An 18,421-nucleotide genomic window follows, 5' to 3' on the forward strand; every position below is an offset into this window, starting at 1 on the left:
AATACTTATATTTATAAATATAAGTAACTTAAATACTAAAAGGATATTTCTTAAAATAAAAAGAAATTATTATTAAGTAATAAGGTAATAGTAGTTAATAAAGTAATATAAAACCTAGCTTAAATATATAATATAGTAAACTTATAAAAAAGAATAAACTTTAAGTATTTTTAATAATAAGTTAAGTAGCTAGTAATAACTATAAGGGAAAAGTTAAACTAGCTAGTAGCGTTAGGTAGAAAAGTTTATTAGAGATTAATACGTAATAATCGTATCCTCCCGAATAGCGGGTCATAGTTGTTCCGGGTCTTAGTGTTTATCCCAAAACACTAAGACCTACCTTAAAATTAATCCTGCATCCCCTTCTGAATACCATTACGTACCTTTATACATGTGATTCGGTATTAGAGATTTAGTTATATTTAGGACTAGGTTTTTATTAAATAAAGCTTTTGCATTAAGCTATAAAGGTTTTAAACATAAAGGCTCTTAAAATACGGGTTTAAATTATATATTAAGTTTAACCCTAGTAGACTCCAGTCGTGTTGCTACACCAGATCTGCTGGATGAAGTTAAACTCGGAAGCTTGGATGCCATGTCAAAGACTATTGCAAGCGTCTGGCCCTTCAACTTAATCCCTAGTAAATTCTCATGTAGCCCTAGAACTACCGGCTCATAGAAGCGTTACTACACTCCACATTAACTTCGGCTTCGGTCTTGCTTTGAGCCAGAGTCCTTGCCGGCGATAGGAGTAAATCGATGATTTAACGCCGTCCTTTCAATTATCCTTTTTTGTCATCGTCAATCAATACGATGTCAGGTGCTCACAATTTCTTTAGATGTGATGACGATCCCCTATTTTGCGTCTAGTGTGTCCCTCATCAATGTTTAACGGGAAGGTCAGTTTGATCTACGCTCGGTAATGACTTTCTTTTCTCCTTCAGCCTAGCCCACGAGGCAAGGTTTATGCATAGTGCCAACCCTTGTCTAGCTTATGTTGATCGACTTTGCCCAGTGTCTAGCATATTTCGATTCCAGGGCCAGGACCAATTGGACTTCAGTAGGTACTAGCAACTTCATTCGGAGGGAAGCGACGCGAAACTGGGAGTTCCGACGCTGTGGGATGACCGGCGTATCCGACGAGATGTGAGTTAGTAAGCACTCAATGCACAGGTCGTGACGTTGCAAGATTGAGCACCGATGAACAATAACCCTAAGATTCTTGTTCAATGATGCCACTATAAGGATGATGCTAAAGCCTCAAAAACAGCGATAAAGAATACTAAGGATGCAGAGTGGACTTCGGTCTTGGATCCACTGCAGATTTCAGCATCGTACACATGTACGGGAGGTGAAATTGTGCAGAACCATGAACAGTGGCTCTTCAGTTATGTCGGTGGTCATCGAAGTATGGTCAGTGATTCATGGCTCAATGATCTTGACACACAAAAAGACATAAGTGTGTACCAGATGTTCAGAAGAGTTCCACGTCCAACACCCTTGTGATGGATACTCCGGACGTGAATTGGCATGCTTATCGAACTCGCTGCCTCAGCTACTACCGTTATAGTATCATGGGTGATCTAGTACACTTACCACACACTCCCTTGTCACCTACCTTCTTTTTTTTGAGCGGCTGTATCTGGTATCGTCCTCTTACCATAAGCTAGCCATGAGGTATCGTGAGAAACTTGACTATACATACGGAGTTATACTCATATGGCGAGAGAACTGACATAAATAATGGTTTAGACAGGGAGGCCAATGCTGTAGATAGACTACCTAATAGATACTGAAAGATAATTGCCAAGATACTCTACAAGTATATCGAGACTACTGCTAACCTTGTGACCTTTATATTATACATAGCCTTCCCTTTCACTATCTCGAAGTGCTATCCTTCCCTCTCCAATCTCCAATCTTCCTCGTCACCAAAACACTTTCCTCTACCCATCCTGATCCCCACTCGGCAGAGTCTGAGATTCCTGTCGCATTATTATATGCCATAACGTCCATAGACTATAATGGCCATTCAGAAATACAACAGTGGCAATACAAACCTGCGTGTGATATAAACCACAGGAATCGTCACCAGCCATATCATGAAGAATACTAAGAATCTTGCGTAAGCTTCTCCAATAACAGGAACCTCTCTCTTTAGTAATTCTAGAAGAAGAGGGGAAAACCTAGAGCCAAAGGCCAGTAAGTAAATATCCAGAAGAAGGTAACCACAGACAATACTAATACACCAGACAGTCACTGCCATCCGGTAGTTGAACAGGCGGTCAAAAACTTTCACCCAGGGGTAAGTAGGTGAATTATGCCCGTCACGAGTAGTAGAGTTATGGCTAGGAATCATCCTGAGATGGGTAGCTTCAGAATTCTCCAAAGAGGTATCAGATGCCTTCATAAAGTCGCTACCATCACGGGAGTTGTCTTTGTACTCCTGGCGGTCTTGGCTGTTCTGTAACAGAGCCGCGGGACGTGTTGTTTGTGATTCTGTTAGTTGAGGTCCCGGGTGCTGGTACCCGAAACAAATGATAAGCGTGTAAGTAATAATAACGATAGATATAAGAGGAATGTCAAAATATCCCCAATCTGATCTTCCAAGAGATAGCATTGTCCTATGTAGTAGTGGTCCATGAAGTTGGCGAATAACGAGACTAGATATGAAGAGAAAGAGTAACAGAGAAAGCCTTTGAGGGACTCTATCGCTGATCTTTATAGCGAAGAGTGTGGTATAGTATACCCCGGGCATAGCAATCATCCAGAAGATTACTTCCGGAAGAAACTTAGACATGATGCTCATAGTGCTTCAGACGTAGGTTGATTGAAATGTTGACAATGGGTTGTGATGGTTGTGCTGGTCAGGAAATAGTGTGTCGTGATAGTTGTCTTAGTCGGTAACTAGTAAGTAGTATCTGTTGCAAAATGCTGTTGATGACTGCGGGAAATGGAGAAGGACGCTGAGCAAGGTATTTATATAAATCCTAGTGTACGGCGGACACTGCGTCTGATATACTATTCACGACAAGGAGTGACTGCTTAGACTCGATAACGATGAACAGATGGCTATTCAAGCAGACAAGCAAACGAACTCAGACTCGTTGAGTGTACAATCATGCACAGAGCTTTCCATTGAGCAGCTGGTTGCGCAGAGAAAGTTCCTTTGGCAAACCGTCTCAAGCATGAAGATGTCCTAGTTGCATTAACATAAAAAGCTCTGTGTAAACCGCAAAACGTACTTGAACATGATAGCAATACCACGTGTTCAACTATCTGCTACAATGTCGCTATTGCACGGCTGTGCAAGCCGCTGACAGAAGACCTTGAGAAATCGGGCCAATACATTGTTCCTCTGGGGGTGGCAGGCGGGTTTCACAATCCACTCTCGATGCTTGCTGACCAGCCCGGACTGGTGCGCAACCCTGCTGGTGGCTTGGCTGCGCTGACTATTCAGCGCGATGAATGGCAAAGACGCCAAGTCGGGGCTATGTATAGAGAATGAAGTACCACGGTCATTGTTCCTGCGACAGGGTAGTTGAGTGTCTGAATCGTCATATGCACAGATAAATCCAAAGGATCAAGGAACGGCAGTGTCTGCGTGAGTCTTCGTTGCCCAGGCCAATAGATTACTTATTGGAGGGAAGATACTCATTATCTGAAGTCTTTTACGACGGCACTATCGACAAAGGAAACATCGAGATGGACAATGGAATGGTGGTGCCAGGCTAAGCTGATAGGGGTAAGAAGGTGTTCACTCTACTGATCAGTAATCCACAGAATTAATGGTTGGGTCGATTTGCGCCGGAGCCCACTTGAACAGACAAATATAATAAACAATAAAGGACCTCTTCTAGCGCGGACATGGTTCCAACGGGTAAGTGGGCAATTGCCGCTAGATAAACCCAAGGGATGCTTGTACGCTCCCTATCAGATAGACTTGCAATGAAGTGATAGCTCTTTAAATATTATACGGAAACGCAGTCCACTGCATAAGGTAAATTACATGTGTTAGACGTCAAACACATGATACTAAAACGAGATTGACAGGCCCAAAGACTGAGTTCCCGCTTCTGAACCCAAAGGTAGCTAGTGTCTTCTCGCCAACTGGAATGTTCTCCAGATAAATGCCCCAGGCGAAGGCATATTCTTCGCCGGCACCAGCGAAATACCAATGATGTAAGCTGACGACGGCCAGAGAAATCTATACCACGGCAGGTCCTTGTACCATATTGATCCCCGTCAACATACTTAGTAACCCTTGCGTCAAGGTGCCGAACAGGGAATGGCATATTCACTCTAATCCCGTGTCAGAAAGATCATGGTCGCAGCTTACCTATAGTCCATACTGTATCGATGTTCTCTTGTCAAATCGTTCTTCAGTAGAGCACGTACTTTACGTGTAGAGAATGACACTATTCATCATTTTATTCTAACACGGGAGATAATGCTGCTCAATCTCTTCCTGACTGTCTACAACCTTGTCGACTCTCATGGAAGATGGTGCAGTACGGAGACGCTGGTGTGAGGTACGATCTGGGCAATACCATCAGGCGCTAGTCTATCAATGACGAACCATCCAATCAGACCCCGATGCAGGAGGGGCTACAGGTTATATACTACGAGGTTATTTTATCGTCCCTGACCTTGGAAGGAGCAGTAACAGGGTTGTGGTGCGATGTAGGTTCGAGGAGTCGGGAAGCAATATCCTGCGACATACCCCAGTTATCTACACTAAATCTTAGCCTACACAGGATAGACTATCCTGTTGAGTTACGGACCGTGATTACGCTCATTGAGCTTCTGAGCATGGTGCACTTGATGAGACCAGTCGCTCCAGTCTCCAGACAGTAGCTCTGCTCCATGACGTCTAGCTACACCAACTTACCCTAACTATACGTTTCTCGGATCCGCATTGATGTTTCTCCCCTTTCCTCGTCAGTTTCCAAGCCAAGTTCCAGCTTAGTTCACCTCTTCGAGAACATGCGGCCTGTAATGAAGCCATTGTCCTTCACTCTCGATTTGCCGATCTGCTGTCCGACCGAACATAGTTCTTCGCTTCTTTTGGGGATAACTCCGGAACAACGCTAAATCGACAACGTTAGCATGGAAAAACAGCGTATGTCCTCTATCAAGTGATACGTGGAGGGGCATTATCGCGACAACAATCTCGTTCATTCATGGCGAAGTCCGGCAACTCGTCAGATGCCTGTGAGGTTTGGGCAATTCAGCTTTTCGCACAGAGTGGGGGCACTTTGATGTTTTGATAAACTCCGAAGCGCTGAACGGGGGAACATGAACGGGGTGCGCATGGCTCTCGATGATTATGCAACTCGCATCGTTCCGTGGTCATCAAGTTGATGGCATGAAAGACTACACAGGTTTGATCCGACTGGCGTAGCAAAAGCGATGTTCAGCGAGAGCATTAGTGTATCCAGTTGTTGGTATTAGATACCTATCACTCATCAAGAGGTAGTCCCAGACGAGCCTGCTATTCGAAGAAAGCCCCCTCAAGCCGTGTAGAAGTCTCCCAAAAGCAGTGCAATCTGCTTGGAGCGACTGGTTTCGTAGTGGTACGATCTCAGGTCATCAAATCCTTTATCGTCTCACTCTGTATCGTAGAGAAAACGAACAGCGCATCTGTTCCCATAGTTCCAGAACAGGCCCATGAATGACCGCCCCAAAATATGTGTTGTTACTACCGTGTCGACAAGATGTTTTGGCTTGTCGGCCTGATGCCTCTGCTAAAAAGGTAATAATGAGACAAACTTTCTACAAACATAGTAGTTTTTCTCGTGAATCTCTGAATTGATGCGGGGCAATCCGCAACTCGCGTGCAAAGGCTTGTTTGTTGATGGGCTTTGATTGGCAAACTCATTACGGACTAAGTTTGAATGAGAGTAATGTATTTAATTGGAGTGCTCTTTCAAAGCTATTTTATGACTTGTGCACATTTTATGTGATTCTTAGCTATTGAACCAGAAGGTTGTCGTTTCAGAGTCTGATCAAAGTTCTTATCAGTTTAGTGGGCGATGTCCTGAACCAAGTGGTGCGGGGGTTACCTGATGGGGCTGGCCGCTGGAGGCCCTAGTAAGCTGCGGTGCGTTGAACTTTGGCAACACGACCAGCAAGCGACGTAGCCAAGTAGGATAAAAAATGTAAAGATTTGGCAAACAAGCCTCCGTTGGAAGAGTGCCAGCAAACTTTATTATGGAGCATGCATGGATGGTTGTTTTGTCGCTCTTGATGCCTGAAAGCATCACACACAGGTTGTAGCTTGTAGCTTTGTTACACAAGTGTCGGTCGCGGCAAGCAACCAAAGAAAATCTCTGCCTTCCAGCCCCCGTAAGCGCAGTCATCTCCATCGATCTCTGGTCTCCTACACTGGCTTACCGTGAAAATATTGTAAGACCCGAAACATCTCTCTAGTGTCTGCGTTGATCCTGCTCTGATCAGAGTCCTCCAGCATGTTTGATGATCCCGTCCTAGATGTGCCTCACGTCAAGGCCGAAGACGAAAACGACACCAACCCTACCATCATTTCCCAAGATGCCGATGACGACATCAACGAAGAAATGCTCTCACGGCCACTGGAGCCGGGAACCAAAGCTGCTCGATACCGCGGCCCGCCTCGAGGAGGCAAGATGCTATCATTCCGTCCAGGAGTCTTCCGTAGAAGTCACCGACCTTCTCTAAAATGCAACAGCAGAGAGCTTCAGCAGCAAGAAGAAGCTGAAAATGGAGCTTTCACCAGATGGCGCACAAACCCTGATGAGATCGATGACTCCAGCGTTCCCGCTATCCGACTCACCGAAGCCTCAGACTCGGCTCTGTCATTCGAGGCCTTCCATGCTACTTTCATCGAGCCAAACAAGGAGACCATTGAACAGATACTGGTGGAGTACAACAAGAGCGTTCACATCCTTGATCAGCGCAACGACGTTGAGTTCTTTGAAAAGTACCATGAACAGTACACCAGCGGAGGTCTTGACAATTGTGAAAGACCTCGCAGCGAATTCAACCTCCGACCTGACAAATCGCTCGATATCCATATTGGCTTCCTGTGTGGCAAGTTAAACCACACGCCACTAGTCTCATCAACTGACAGACCCCAGCCTCGAAACAAGCAACCCACGACTGCAAAGCGCAGAAGTGCCCGCGCCTCTACGCCGCCTGCTTCATCGCATGGCACGGCCCATCCTTCCGATACTTCTTCACCAAAGCCGCAGATACAGACGAAAACCCCAGCGACGTCTTCTTCTCGATGCCCCGCAACGCGCGTATCACTGTCAAGTTCTGGGAGGACCGGGTTCGAGACGTAGCGAGGGACACGATGCGCGAGACGGTGCGAGAGAATAACTGGAACTGGGCGGCTGTACTGGCTTCGGCGGTTCTCAAGAGAGGATATGCGCCGCCGGAGTATGATCTGGGAGGTTTTGTGAACTGGAAGGAGTTTGCGGAGAAGAATTGTCTTGGCAGTCTCTTCTATGGAGTTATATCGTCTGATGAGTCTGAAGAGTCGTCCTCCCTGGGGGATGAATGAAGGGAGGCAGGACCAAGCCTGGATCATGTTATTTGCACCCTTTGTCCTCAAAATAATGAACTGGGTTTATTTTCGTATTGCACATGGATAACAGCAAGATAACCAATAACTGGCCTTTACAGTTGGCGAAACGACTTTCCGAGCCTAAGAGTTCTTCTCAGACAAGTCGTAGGAGGTCGAGAGGCGTGGATCTGTATCCTGCCCAAGGTTGTTCAATATGTAGCGACAGTTGTTCACATTCAGGCTGGCCACAAGAAGACTCATAACTATTTTATTTCTTCAACCTAGCAATCGCAGTCATCTGCCCCTAAGGATAAAAGTCATTGTCAGACTCGACTGGATTAGGAAAAGCAATGGCGTTTATATCTACGAGAAATAAACGATGCAAATAACCGATGCGCTCGGCAATGGGTAAATCTAACTCAATGTCTGGGGGTCAGCCTCGTACAAACTGACTCCATCACTGGCTCCGATCTCCTCCAGTAGCGCGCTGCCTCTCCATCCCGTTCCCAAATAGTCAGAGACCGGGTCTCGTCACAGATGGCTTCTTCTCAGCGCAATCAACAGTCTTTATGGTATCGAGAAACATATACCATTCTTAACGCCAAAAGCTCTTATCCGCCATCAGGGTGGATAAGAGTGACTAATTCCCTGCTAGACCCATTTTCATGTCCGCACCCGAGTGCCCATTTCTCGAGAATGAACTTAATCAGAATCTCCTATGCGTAATTGATAGAAATGCACTCTACATATCTCCTGCAGATCCTCTACAGTGTAGAGTTCCCTCATTAAAGCTTCTCAAAAAGTCCAGCGTCAATTTTCTAAATCTCGAGAGCTACCCTATAGCTACGGAATGCACTTAGTAGTCTGGCTGTTGTCTATCCACCCACAATATTCTCCTAAGAGCGCTGGTGGGTCTAGCCACCATACGCCGGCTCCACCATTGGTGCGCTTGAGAATAGTACGGCAAATACTTTTAGGTCTATCGACCCACCCGTGGAGCCAATAGGGACTGCTGACACCTCACAATAACCTCTGTTGCATGGTTCTTCGTAAATCAGCTCAAAGAATTAATCCGACACGACGTGTCTCGCGCCAAATAAACGACAGATTTTACATGAGCAACAATAGTCTCTTCCTTCTAGCATCAATTGCACCAAAGGTGATTCAAAATTCCAAGTTGAGTTAGCTTGGGAGATTGAACTGGACATGTTCCGTCACGGCATTGAAAAGGCTCTGAATAAACAATCGATCCTGACCTCATGCGAAAGAGTTTTCTTACATACAAGATAAGATGTGAACGGAAGACCATATTGTTTCCTGCTATCTTAAGCCTTAAGAAACCATAGAGAAATACTATAGTAAGCCTGGATGGCTTTTTATGTTTGGCGTAACTATTTTATATTTGGTGTCTAGAAGTCGTCGAGCCGTCGCAACCAGCTTCAGATGCAGTTTTCAATCGCGCACGCGCCGATATACTAATCGAATTAGGTTTGGAGACAGCCGAAGCGGTAGCGAAATTCTCTCCGAAGCCCTTAAGAGATCTCTTGAGGCCTGGTTCAATAGTCATACATATGTATTCTGGTCTAGGCTTTTTGTCGGGCCGCTTCTTTTTCGAGGAATTGTCCCATGACCTCTGCCACTGTCTTGTCCGAAAAAGTGATATTGCCTATCGTGATATCCACTATGATAATATACCGCTTACGAAGATGCCACTAGGTGCGACACTCACTCAATCAATCAGTAACAACCATCAACAAGTCACTGTTCACCACCAACGCCAAAGCTAATGTTCAACATACTCTCTTTCCACCAAGATAGTCAGCATGTAATAAGGGTGGCAACGAAAATTAAAGACACGTATAACGCAAAAGAACGTCCTCTGAACCCATAGCCCATGGATCAGCATGTGCTAAGTCCATCCTTTCCTCTGACTCTACGTTCTGTTCTGATTCGCTCCCCTCTTCTGATTCGCTCTCTTCTTCTGATTCGCTCTCCTCTTCTGATTCGCTCTCCCTCTTCTGTAGTTGACGACGGTAACGACTCTCCTCGTCTTCCGTGTAACAGTGGTAACAGTTATCCTCTGGCATGTGGATCTCATCACAGCAATATCGCCCTGGGGTATGGGGGCTGTCACAATGGGGACACCCTATGCCACTCGGTCTCGGCCCAGAAAAGTAATAACCGCATTCCGCACAACTTGAATCATAAGTATGTGTATCCTCATACGTCCATTCCCTCGATTGCCGTAACAATGCTGCTGTGGCATGATGCACTTGTCGCTCTGCAAGACGAATAGCTCGAATGAACTGGAATCTCCCAGGCCCTGTTGTAAGTGCACCGTGGTGAAGTAAAAGTTCAACCATATCAAGTCGCCCGCGCTCAGCAGCTCCTTCCAAGGCTGTTCTGCCATAGAGTCGGCTACCCAGTGCATTGACTCGCGCACCAGCATCTAGAAGCTGCTTCGCTAATCCAATATGTCCCTCAATGGCGGCACATTGTAAAGGTGTTACGCCTTGATAAAAACATGGTGCAGCATTAACATTTGCTCCAGACCGCAGAAGGCTCTCAGCGATAGTCCAATGGCCAAGTCCAATAGCAAGTTGGATAGGTGAGCGGCCTGTGTCGCCAAACACATCATTATTGTTGATGTCCGCTCCTGACTTAATAAGCCAGACGACAGCTTCCTCCATTTCATGATGTATTGCATATTCCAGGAAGCGCGAAAGTGTCAATAGCGGTAGTTGAAGATTCCCTGCCTGCAGGTGGTGATCCATGAGCGCCTTCAAACAATCATGAGTAGCCATACTAAAAGCCCTAGCCCATGTGATATCGTCAGGCTGATAACCGTGACTAAAAAGCTCTAAAACCCCAACTGTTCCTTGGTAGGAGGCGGCTAAAGCCAGTGGACTGCCCGTAGAAAGACCACGATGGCCATCAAAATTATCATAGTCGCTCGGGCGTTGATGCCAGAAAATGTGTGATAAAGTGATGATAAGACCTGTACGGGAAGAGAATAAGAAGGGACAATCCAAGGCGACAAACGGAAGCAGTGCGGTCTCTGGTTTATGAAGCTGCGCTATAAGCCTTCGTACCAAAGGAAGATTACCTAACATTGCGGCCAAGCCAACTGCGGTTCCTTCTAAAATATCGTGAGGTGCTTGAAGAGGTCTATTGCTGAGAAGAAAGTCAATAACCCAGTGATTCTCAACTAGCACAGCAGAGCATAAGCTTGATGAGGTGTAGTATGTTGGCAATTCTGAAAATGTACTTTGGAGCTGGGCATCATGTTGTGCGATGATCGCAGCGTCAATATCATACAGACTGTTCTCGTTGGTGTTGAAAACGCTTGCCCAGTATTTCAAGAGAAGTGTTCTGAGACTCGGGTCACATGCGCCGCACTTCCGTTCAATGTTGCACACATGCTGAGGTACGAGGGCTTCCAACACTTCATAAGTCGATGTTTGCAGTTTAGCGCCCCTTTCTAGAAGCAGCTGAACACAGTTTGTTCTTTGCCTTTGTATAGCCAACATAAGCGCGCTGTGTCCGTTTGAGTTTCGTACGTTCGGGTCGCCTCCTGCATCTAGAGCAGCAGAAAGTACGTCGTCATATCCTGCACTTGACAATTGAAGAATTGCTTGTGTAGGCAAAAAGGCTCCCGATCTAACAAGGAGTTTGATCCCGTCATTCCAGTCATCTCCGGGTGATATATGGTCGAGAAATAGCTCCAAAACAGTCGGCGATTGGTGTTCATAAATCCGAGAAAGGACATCCTTTCCCATCAAGAACTTACATGCACTTATATCAGCTTGTTTTGTCGTAAGATTGACGTCAAGCCCATTTACCAGGAGGTAATGTAATATGTCAAGTTGGTCTGTCAGTATCGGAATAAGCAGAAGAGTGGCGTTGGATTGACGATAGAGCTTGAACAGTAACTGGTAAGCCTCCTGATGGCCTTGTTTGATAGCAACTTCCAAAGGTGTTACGCCGCGTGCATTGCGCCTGAAACCGACAGGGTTGATTTCATGAAGAAACGATATCACATCAGCGTTCCCGGCACATGCTGCTGAAATGAAGACGTCGGCCGTGATAAACGACGCCGCTTCGATGCCCTGATATTGGTTGTGGAGAAGGTGGAAAATCTTCCTTGTTGCTTGAATGCTGACTGCAGCAGCCGTGCTCAAAGCTGTCTCCTCTTTGACGACGTTAGAATTCACAGGTTGCAACCTGTCTGTCAGCGTTTCGATAGGAAGCGAAAGATTGGCGCCAGTATTTAATGCTTGTTCAAAAAGGCGCTCATCCTGCAGTAGAATAGCCGTATGGAGGATTTCTTCTGCAGTTAAAACCTTATAGTGGCGCAACAAGAGCCTGATGATGTGCGTTCCTTCGTTATCACAGATTCGATCAGGCAGTACGAAGCTTATGATCGACCCAGGATTAGAACTCCTCCAAGTCCCACCGACAACAGCACCAGCCTTCAGAAGCGGTTCAATTATCTCTACCCGTCTAGACAAAATCGCAAGCTCCAGTGCCGTCTTTATGGAGCCGGCCTGTATGTGTTCGATGTTAGGATCTTGGCCTAAAGAAAGGAGCCATCTTAGTAGAGTCTTGGGACTCTCCATATTGACCATTGTCTTGTCATAGCAGATGGACCAGATGAGGTCTCTGAAAAGATTATCCATGAATGCTCTGATGGTCAGATCTTGTTGTCGGGCTCTCTTGAGACTCCCTACGGCACCCAAAAGTCCGGTCTTGAAGACGATGGTATAAAGATTCTCAAAGTCATCAGCCTCCCATCTTCGGACCATGTTGTTCGAGACTTTATAGAAAATGAGCTTCAGGCACTCTGGCATCATGACATTTGTGGTGCCGGTCGCGATGATTTGAGCAGTCTGTAGGTGCTCGCCAGGGAAGTATTCGGGCAGTTCCATGACTAAGCTCATAGCCAACTTCGGGATCAGGTGGCTTAGTTGACTTCGGTCAAAGTTATGGGCAACCAGAAATATCTTCGACGTAAGAAGATCTATCACTGGCCCTCTTAGCTCACTCTTCAACCTGTGTAGCTGAGTATAACTCAACCCTAGTCAAAATAAAGTCAGGGGAAGGCCCTTTATTTTTTATTTTTTTTTTAAAGCTGATTAGACTTACATTCTTGCAACTTGGAACGGAACTTGAACCATGGCAGCGTCTTTGGCCATTCAATCTCGTTAAGGTATGGCTGGGGCGTACAAATGATTATCTGATCCGATGATGTAGTAGACTGAACACGTCTTCCTAGAAAATATCATTTTCGGGATTTCAACTTGGTAACCAAAATCGTGGTGTACTTACCAGAGAGGTTTTGGGCCGGGATACTTATGTCGCGGTGGCGATTTGTTTCTTTTTCGATGGTGGATTGCTTTACCCGCTTACCGCATAAGATAACGTCGCTCTCTTTGCCTTCCCGCTTCCTTTTATTGATCGTTTGGTCAATATACCTCCATGAGTCACGATCGATGTTTTTTGAAATATTCCACTTTTTCAATCGGTACTCAAGTTGGGATTTCCTAACAGCCAGTTAGCACAAGTAATACAGGAGGGCATTGAAATACAACGTGACAGTGAAATTTTCAAAGATACCCAACCAGTAGATGAGATCGTTGAGAGACATATCTGAGAGGTATAAGTTCCGAATCAATTGGTAGTTCCGCAGCCATTCTGCCTCTATGGCATCCTTTTTCCGAACTTGGTCCATGGCGAAATTGTAAGTCAGAAGGATAAAAAGTAGGGGTGGACGGAATGGAAGCGATTATCGACAAGCAAGCGAGAATGCTGAGCTGGGATGGGGGAAACACTGAGGGAGATGCCAGATTTAAATAATCGAATTCAAGAGCCTCACATTTAGTCATCAGGGAAATCACAATGGCCCCTGTCGCTTTCTTGTGCACAAGTGATGCGCTTAGGCACCAAATGCTCAGCTAGCTCATCCATTAGTGGCTGAAAACCCAGAATCCGAAACAATACAGCAAGCCACTTTCCTACACCGATGCCTTTGGCCAATGATCCAGATTCTGAAAACGATAAATATGGAGACATCGCTTATCTTGACCAATAAGCCAAAATCTGAATGCATATGCAGGTCTTGCCATTATCTTGATTGACCAATCAGTCAGAATCTCAAAACGCCGAAATGGTACTAGTGTTCTTTTCGGCCAATAGGCCAGAATCTGACAGATGCCTGGCTCACCAGACACCAGAGAGATCTAATGCACAGCCTACCACGGACTTTTCAAACTTTCAGAGGAAATTTTATTTACCATAAATCGCGGGATCCGTCCCTCTCAACACGTTTCAAGAAGTCTTGGTATATAAACTTCTCGAGTCCCCAGCCTCGGCGAAGGCATTCTGCATGCCCCAGCATTTACCAACAAATGCTCCAATACTTAAGTAATTATGAATGTGGAATCAATCATCGCCCTCACCACGTTGCTTGTCGCTCTTCCTCCAACTATCTATATTTTATATAGATGGTACAAGCAAGCAAGAGGAGAAACTTTATGTAAGAATCATTACGAGTATAATTAACTCAGGCCCCGGAGCTAACTTGGAATCACAGTGTCTGCCTCATCCCGTTTCGATGGACCTCCGAGAGTCGCGAGTTGTCTACGGTTTCTCTACACTCGTGTAGATACAAACACTGTCATGTACATGCAAATGGAGGAGGGAATTATATACGATCAGAGCCAGGCGTTTAGACTTTTAGATTAGATTGGATTCTCTAGAAAGGGAACTCTAAAAACTATGTAAGACACAGTATAAGAGGACTGGGTAAAATACAACTTCAGAACGAGATAATCAACAACAGTAACTACCTTATTTTGCCTAAGGCGAATGACTGGTCCGATGGCTTGACTCTCTACCCTTGGGTTTCATTGTGGTCCCATGAAGGAGATATAACTCGCTGCGGTTAAATTAAGTCTGACTGGAGTTAGGTGAATGTTTCTTTGGTGATCATTCCGGGATCTGCATACCGAAAGGCACCTACGCCGGTGGTCATAAGCAGGACAGGATGTTCTATGTCTTTCGCATACCTATCCATATTGGCTTGTCGCTGTGATAGTACCTGCTCTCCATCGATTCTCCGAAACGGAAATTTGCTTTAACAAAGATGGACTGACACTAGGTCGAGAGTTCTCGTCCAGCACGAGAGTAAGATGCTGAAATTCTTATCGTGATTTTCCCGTATTCCATCGCTGGACTTACCCTTCGGTTCCACTGGGGTTCTTTAGGTCTTGTACGAGGGCATTCATTTCGGACGAATGTCCTTCTAGATTTAAATGGCCACTGTCAAGTTCTCCATGGAATTATGGGCTACCAGTGCAATGTGACGCTTCTACTGTGCTTTTGCAGAGTGGACATGGTCTTGTGAGGAAACAGTCCCCCCAAAAGACTCCTCCAGCCTCGTCGTTTTGTAGGTAACACCCTTGGCAGAGCTTGTGCCCGCATGATCATTCCAGAAACCTTTTGACAATGACACGGGACAGGCCACCGACATTATTACGGAAATCTTCCGATGATAAGACATGAGCCGAAACAAACAACGAATCTTTTCCCTCTTGCGACTCATTCTTAGTCATTTTCTCGCGTTATATTTGTGAGTTTCCGCCAAAAGAATAGACGCCTCAAATTGCGATTTGGAGGTCAGTAAGGACAACAGATGCCCAGTGTTGGGAGGGTTTGTGCTGCCAACTGATGTAGTTGCGTGCAAACAGCCGGAAGGTGACGGTAAAAGATATAGAAAAGAGTTCTGTGCATATACCTGATAAGCTATTGCAAGCTTTGTCTGGCCCACGCGGAGTATTGCGAAGTTATCAAAGGAAGTCCGGTTGATGGCGGCCTTCACGGCAGCCCTCGGAGATCCGACGGCCGGGATGCCTGGACACTCAAACCAATGTCCAAGGTTAGAAATTTCCAGACCGGAAGCTCCGATGGTAGATACTGCATAATTTCATGATACTACGGTGGTTCAGTTCTGCGCGACCATATGGCCTCTGAGCCACATTTCTTGAATATCTGGCTCACACCTTGGACGTTATTAATGCATTAGTGAATGTCGGGACGAATAACTAAGCCCAGAGAGACGGTGGACATACCATTGAGACACCCACATTGCAAAACTCCTTTCGATAAAATAATGGACAAGATGTGACAGACGGCTTCCAATGGCGAGTGTCGATTTCAGCTGCTCCAGTTTTGAGGGGTTTGAGCCACTATCAACGATAACAGGAGGGCATTCACAACCACAACCACAACCTTTGCAAGCCGGTTTCACAAGAGTCCCTCCCCTGTTGCAAGAATATTTTGACATCTTGACCACATTTCATTGTCTCCAAGTCGTTTCCAGCCTATCAAGTAGCATCGCTCCATACACTCACATTGAGGAGCATGGCAAGCATCTTGTCAATCGGATCATCTTTAGCCAATACAGGAAGTCATAGGCGAAAGCTCTAACGCTTAGATGAATTCCAGGCCGCGCTCCCCAATTGAGTGGGGTCCCGATTGACTGACCTCCGAAGGCCGGGATTCCGACTTTCTTTTTCAGGTTCCCGGCTGAGGAGGCAAGTTAGATTGAAATCGGGCAGAAGTGACCTGAGATCGCCAACAGAATTAGTGTTAGATATTGGAGCACTGCAGACAATCTCCCGTACGTCGTGGATGCTTCTTGGTATTCAGGTAAATCGGCTTTCCACTACACCGGAAATCAGCGTGGCGAGATTCCGCACCGCGGAATTCAGCAAACCCGGCCCTCCAGATCCCTCAAGGCTGATTAATCACAATTACGATCATGATACAGGCTGAGGTTTACATAAAGATAGTCGACTTCTAGCGATATGGATGATGTGATGTTTAGGTTCTCGTCGAGGGGATTCAGAGAGACTTATCAATGGCTTTCATTTCTAGAAGAGAGGCAATAGAGTGGTAGAGGAGTCTACTATATTTGAGCAGCAGTGGAAGCTTCACGCCTCTAAAGATACCCTTGAGAGTCCATTCTCGGAAATGCGACATGGCGCTTTTACATTTCGCTGAAACCTAGCTATGCTCCAAATGCTGGCCGGCAAGACTCAATATCTTTGTTTCAGGTCTGCCGACCTACAAAGTCATTTATATCTCCATTTCGCCCCTCTGGACCTTGGCTTCGTCATCGACGAAAACCCTCGTTCATTCCGGATACTTCACATCGATCGAAAACCCTTTGACCCTCTTCAGCTTGCTCTGCATAGGCAAAGCAATCGAGCCAGGATTATCACGGCATCTCACGCTCTCGCACCACTGCGCCTCGGGAGTCCAGTCCTCCTGCCGCTCACCAAAGCCGAAATGCTCCCAATCCTTAAAGAGCTGATCCTTGAAGTAACACTGTGCAAGGTCGATGATGAAGGGCTGATGGGAGTCTGCTTCGACGATAACGTTGCGAGGACAGCTGTCTTTGAGGAGGATATGGCACTGGTTGATCTCGTAGGCTCCTTGAATCACACGTTGGACGATAGAAGTCCATTCTTGCTGCGAGGTGGGCGAGGTGGGCGTTTCGGGTAGATCATACAAGCTACCTCCGGGAATAAACTGGAGAAGAATACCGCTCACACTGTAGTATTTGCTCATGTCACCGCTGGCGCTGGAAGACGAGAGTCGCACAGAGGCATACAAACGGGGAACTAAAACATCCTGGAGATCTTTGAGACGCCTGTAGGCCTCGACCTCAGTCTCAAAGTGCGAGCGCGCCTCCTACCACAAAGCCGCCTCAAACTTGGCTTGTCCCTCAGGCTCCAGTCTCCAATCCGCCACCGGGTTGGGGACCAGCTCCGTGCGGCGATCCTCTTCAATCTCGTTGATGAAAGGACCCATATCGCCACGGTCGACGAAAGAGCAAAAAGCGGCCTCGTCTTGAACACGGCACGGAAGATGTTTGCCCTTCTTGCTCCTACGAAGCGATGAGCCAAACCGTCGGTCGTAGAGCTTGAGGATTGCCCTGTTTGGCGCGTCGGCGTGGGCGCTGGGGGTTTTGATTTTGACGAGCATGACGGGGGACATGGTAGCGGTTATGACTTGCGCGACTTGGGCGGTGATAGTTTCGGTGGATGAGAGGGCATCATGATGGCTTTCGATTATGTCCAAGTTGAGAGTGTCGTGTTGCTGGTATTCGGGAACGAGATCGTTTGGCTCCATCGCGGTCAACTTTGGCTAGGCTGGTTGAGGAGTAACTCTCGAAAGGGACGGAAGAAATGAGAGAAATGAACTTTTCGACGCAATAAGGGCGTTGGTGAGCATGAGTATGATGATAATGGGAGCAAAGAGTTCGCCGATACCTGTCATGCCTGAGTTGCGCGGTTGTTAAGTGGGTGTTTGGAGTATGTTTAAAGAGAGCTTGGCTTGTGGTGGAGAAGGGAGGCACTAGTGCAGTGTAGCCCTGAAGGGTTCTTTGTCACAAAGTGCACTGAACTCACCTCGCTGTCTTTGTATGCGTCTATGTCAACAGTTCGGCGTGCACACTCCAGAATGAACAGTGAACAGCTATAAAAGGGATTTATTAGCAATTGTACTATATAATAAATATAGTAAGCGTAGTACCCTTTTAGATAGGGTAAAGGAAAAAGGTTAATATAGCTACTAAAGGGTAAGCAGTATTTATATTACTTAATTAAGGTAATAATTACACTACTTAGGTAAATAAACTTTTATTAATTTTAACTTTTAAGATTTAGGCTTACTATAAAGGCCTTAGTATTTAAGTTATTATTTAAAAAGTTAAAACCTTAATAGCCTTATATAAGGCTAATAGTAATTAAAATATATATATATATATATATTAAAGTATTTTATTAAATAATTATAGTGCTATCT

General features: G+C 45.9%; 3 protein-coding genes across 3 annotated transcripts; 1 reads left to right on the forward strand and 2 right to left on the reverse strand.

The window, feature by feature from the left end:
* Positions 1-6,470: 6,470 nt before the first annotated feature.
* Positions 6,471-7,546, forward strand: FSUBG_13839 (uncharacterized protein; the record flags this gene model as incomplete). The annotated part of the gene is made up of 2 exons (XM_036678772.1): positions 6,471-7,068; positions 7,119-7,546. 2 exons carry the CDS (start codon positions 6,471-6,473, stop codon positions 7,544-7,546), a joined length of 1,026 nt encoding a protein of 341 aa, XP_036530695.1.
* A 1,850-nt stretch (positions 7,547-9,396) lies between these two features.
* FSUBG_13840 (ankyrin repeat) lies at positions 9,397-12,477 on the reverse strand (the record flags this gene model as incomplete). Its single annotated transcript, XM_036678774.1, has 1 exon — positions 9,397-12,477. One exon carries the CDS (start codon positions 12,475-12,477, stop codon positions 9,397-9,399), a length of 3,081 nt encoding a protein of 1,026 aa, XP_036530696.1.
* Positions 12,478-16,744: 4,267 nt separating this feature from the next.
* Positions 16,745-17,746, reverse strand: FSUBG_13841 (kinase-like domain protein; the record flags this gene model as incomplete). Its single annotated transcript, XM_036678775.1, has 2 exons — positions 16,745-17,264; positions 17,310-17,746. The coding sequence occupies 2 exons, from the start codon at positions 17,744-17,746 to the stop codon at positions 16,745-16,747; spliced, it is 957 nt and encodes a 318-aa protein (XP_036530697.1).
* Positions 17,747-18,421: the final 675 nt, after the last annotated feature.

The sequence above is a fragment of the Fusarium subglutinans genome (assembly GCF_013396075.1).
Source record: "Fusarium subglutinans strain NRRL 66333 chromosome Unknown NRRL66333_c0000406, whole genome shotgun sequence".
Classification (NCBI taxonomy): domain Eukaryota; kingdom Fungi; phylum Ascomycota; class Sordariomycetes; order Hypocreales; family Nectriaceae; genus Fusarium; species Fusarium subglutinans.